At 37.9% G+C, this 3,296-nt stretch overlaps 1 protein-coding gene across 1 annotated transcript; it reads left to right on the top strand.

Moving 5' to 3' along the window:
- Positions 1–575: 575 nt before the first annotated feature.
- On the top strand, positions 576–2,853 carry LOC112466464 (ankyrin repeat and MYND domain-containing protein 2). The gene is made up of 3 exons (XM_025034556.1): positions 576–776; positions 1,029–1,406; positions 1,535–2,853. Exons 1-3 carry the CDS (start codon positions 576–578, stop codon positions 2,177–2,179), a joined length of 1,224 nt encoding a protein of 407 aa, XP_024890324.1. The 3' UTR covers positions 2,180–2,853.
- The last annotated feature ends 443 nt before the right edge of the window (positions 2,854–3,296 follow it).

Here is a 3,296-nt window from a genome sequence, read left to right on the forward strand (position 1 = left end):
TTCTTTCAATTTTAATTGCTCGTGATTGTGGAATAATCTCAACGCGAGTTTCAAATAATAATAATAACAATTGCTCTCTATTTTAAATGTTATATATTAATTATTAATAGAAGAATTGTCATGTAATTATTTATTGCTATTATTATTACTTCAGACTGATAACGAAAAAGTGAATTTTTTAAATCTACTAAACAGAAATGTTAATCTTTTCTATCAACTTTATTCAAATATTCCTTATTTCTTTGCGCATGTGCAGAAAAACTTTAATCGAATCCTGCGGCCAACTTCACAGCTATTCTACGGCCGCCAATTGTTAAAAGAGGCTTGAATCTTTTTATTTGAATATAATTCCTTGTCAAACGTAAAACGATGATTTTTTGATAAAAAATTGTTCAAATAACGCGTTCAAAATCGTATCCGCGCAAAAATGAATAAAACCTGAGCGTTCATTAAAAGAAAAAGAGATCATAATTTCGTAATAGCTCAGCGGATATTTTTGGATTGATCGATAAAAAGAACAGGCTTCACCGGGTAAACCGGGTTCTACGTTCTACGAGAGAGCGACACACAACAACATGGCGCCTGTTACGGAGGATACCGCGGACTTTCAGAGGGAGATTATCGAGAGAATCAGCAAGAATGAGGTGTGCGAGCTCAAGACGTTGCTGTCGCAGAGGAAGATTAAGATTGATTTTGTCGATGTGAACCGCATGAGCCCGCTCCAGCACGCCTGTTACAAGGGAAACATGGAAATCGTGCAGCTCCTCCTCGATCAAGTAGGTTATGTTGACTGTGCTGATGCTCTTCACGCCAACAGAGTTTACGCCTCAAGATTAATCTGTTATAAATTTAAGTACGCCCAAACGATTATTCATATGATTCCCTCGTGATAGATTCGCGTCTCTTGCTTACGAAGAATTTATTTTACCTATAACAATTATCTGTGATATTCGATATCATGTTTGTTGAGTGACGTCTGAAAAATTAGCATAGTTAACGCGTATGAGAATTGTCTATTTGTTTTCCAGGGTGCTGACGTGAACATGTGTCGACACGAACACGGTTATACCGCTCTTCATTTCGCCGCTTTGAGCGGAAACGCCGAGCTATGTCACCTCCTGATGTCGCACGGAGCACGCTTGGCAGCGATGAACAGCGTGGGCCGAACGGCCGCGCAGATGGCGGCGTTTGTTGGAAATCACAACTGCGTGGCGACAATCAATAACTTTATCCCGAAGGCTGATATAGATTATTATATTAAACCGCAGGGCTTGCAGACCGAGCCCATGCTGCCGCCGCATCTAGCCGATCATTTCCACAAGTTCATAATGCAAGTCAACATGAACCCTGTACGTGTGTGCATGAATTTACAGAGACTTCCCGCACTTCTGGAAAATGCAACAAAAGTAAGACACGATATATACGAGGATAAGTTGATAATAGAACAAAATTAATATATTTAATGCACTAAAATATTTCTTTTATACAAGAAGGAAACAAGTCCTATTTATATTCCCCTTGTTCTTTTTTTTAGGTACAAAAAGTATTAGAATCCATGCGCTATAAAGAAATGATGCGAGGCGCTGAGATAAATGAAGTGATGGCCTTCAAGTACCATTACCTGAGTTGCATTGTGGCCGAGGTGTTGAAAAGTCAGAAGCGTCAAGAAGCTATGAAGGCGGAGAAAGGCGAGAAGGGAAACGAGGAGGGCGAGGAAAAGAAGTCCGACACTGTGGAACTCTTGATACGAAGGTTCCTGAAGTGCAGCAAGAACGATAGCTTACCGGAGTATCAGGAGGCACTTTTGCGGGAATCCGTGAGAGAGTTCCCATTCAGGGAAAGCACAATTTTCCGTCAGATGGTCGCTACATTGGCCAGTACAGATCCGCCGTCCGCCGTTTCCGTCATCGCTGCTGCGATTAATGGGCAACGAGGCTTCTTCGATAACGCCCAGACTTGCGTGACCTGCGGCGAGGACAAAGCCACGAAAAAGTGTAGCAAATGCAAAGCGGTGCAATACTGCGACAGAGAATGTCAGAGATTGCACTGGTTCATGCACAAAAAGGCGTGCGCCAGATTGGGTCAGTCCCCGGCAAACAACGGAAAGCTCACGGATGCAGATAAAGAACAGATCAGCAATGCCGTCGGCTCCAGGCTACAAAACCTAACTGTTGAATAAATATGTAATGTGTACAGATTTAATGTTGGCAGGTCCAATTTTTTTGGAGTGCGTTATATCCGCGGATGTTTATCTTTTCCTGTATATAGCCGTTCTACTAGAATTGATGGATCTCCGTATGATTATGCCTATCATATCTGTGAAAGCTAACATTACGCCACTATTATTGTGTAAGTAAATATTATTGAAAATGTGTAAATTTTTGTTGTTTAGTCAATCACGCGTTTGTATCGATATTTCGTTCTTTCGAATTTTCAATCGTTAAGAAACCAACTTCAGCAAGGAGAAACTGAATCAAATTATAATAAGTTTTTAATTGTACAAAAATATTGAGTTTTTTTTTATTGCTATACGCGACTCTCTGAGCTGCCGGACTTTTGTGAACTGACTGACTTTTATATAGTTTCATACTTCCTTCTTGGACAATGAAATTGCCAAATATATTTATAAGTTACTATTATTCTTGATGTGTACGTGCACTCAGTTAAACATATTGTCAATATTTTAGAGCTATGTTCAACCTTCATTGTGATCTGTCGAAATAAAGCACATTTACTTACAAGCTTACAACCGATATAATGTGACAGTTGCATCATCTTTTCTAGTATATTGCCGTTAATTTATCGAGTGCTGCACGAACATTTACATTAATCAATAAATCATCTTCTGTTAATGTTGCTCTTGTCAACAAACATTAATAATAAAATTCGATCTGAAATGCCGGAATAAATTACATTTATCGAGATTACTGTTTCAATCACATTTAAAAAAACAGAATCTATATTATCACATAAATTTTATTTTATGTTAGACATCTTATATACATTTTGTTTTCACGTAATGTTGCTCTTGTCAATAAAATTATTAATAAAATTCAATCTGAAGTACCGAAATAAATTATATTTATCGAGATTACTCGTTACAATCACATTTAAAAAAAAACGGAATTTATATGTTATTACATAAATTTTATTTTATATCAGACATCTCAGACACATATTGCGATAGTACTTTGCTATCTACCGATAATGGAAAATTACGTGTTCACCACTTTCAAACGTACGCGTAAATATTTCCTTAAAAGCAATTTCTCAACGCAAACGATCGCGTCTTTTAC

Source organism: Temnothorax curvispinosus, unplaced genomic scaffold, assembly GCF_003070985.1.
Source record: "Temnothorax curvispinosus isolate PA1 unplaced genomic scaffold, ASM307098v1 QBEX01016223.1, whole genome shotgun sequence".
NCBI classification, from domain to species: domain Eukaryota; kingdom Metazoa; phylum Arthropoda; class Insecta; order Hymenoptera; family Formicidae; genus Temnothorax; species Temnothorax curvispinosus.

Bases quoted from the DNA above. Each gene is read 5' to 3' on its own strand.
- LOC112466464 (XM_025034556.1), top strand. From the start codon at position 576: ATGGCGCCTGTTACGGAGGATACCGCGGACTTTCAGAGGGAGATTATC. The intron at 777-1,028 runs GTAGGTTATGTT...TTTGTTTTCCAG, and splicing joins TGCAGCTCCTCCTCGATCAA to GGTGCTGACGTGAACATGTG. The intron at 1,407-1,534 runs GTAAGACACGAT...TCTTTTTTTTAG, and splicing joins TTCTGGAAAATGCAACAAAA to GTACAAAAAGTATTAGAATC.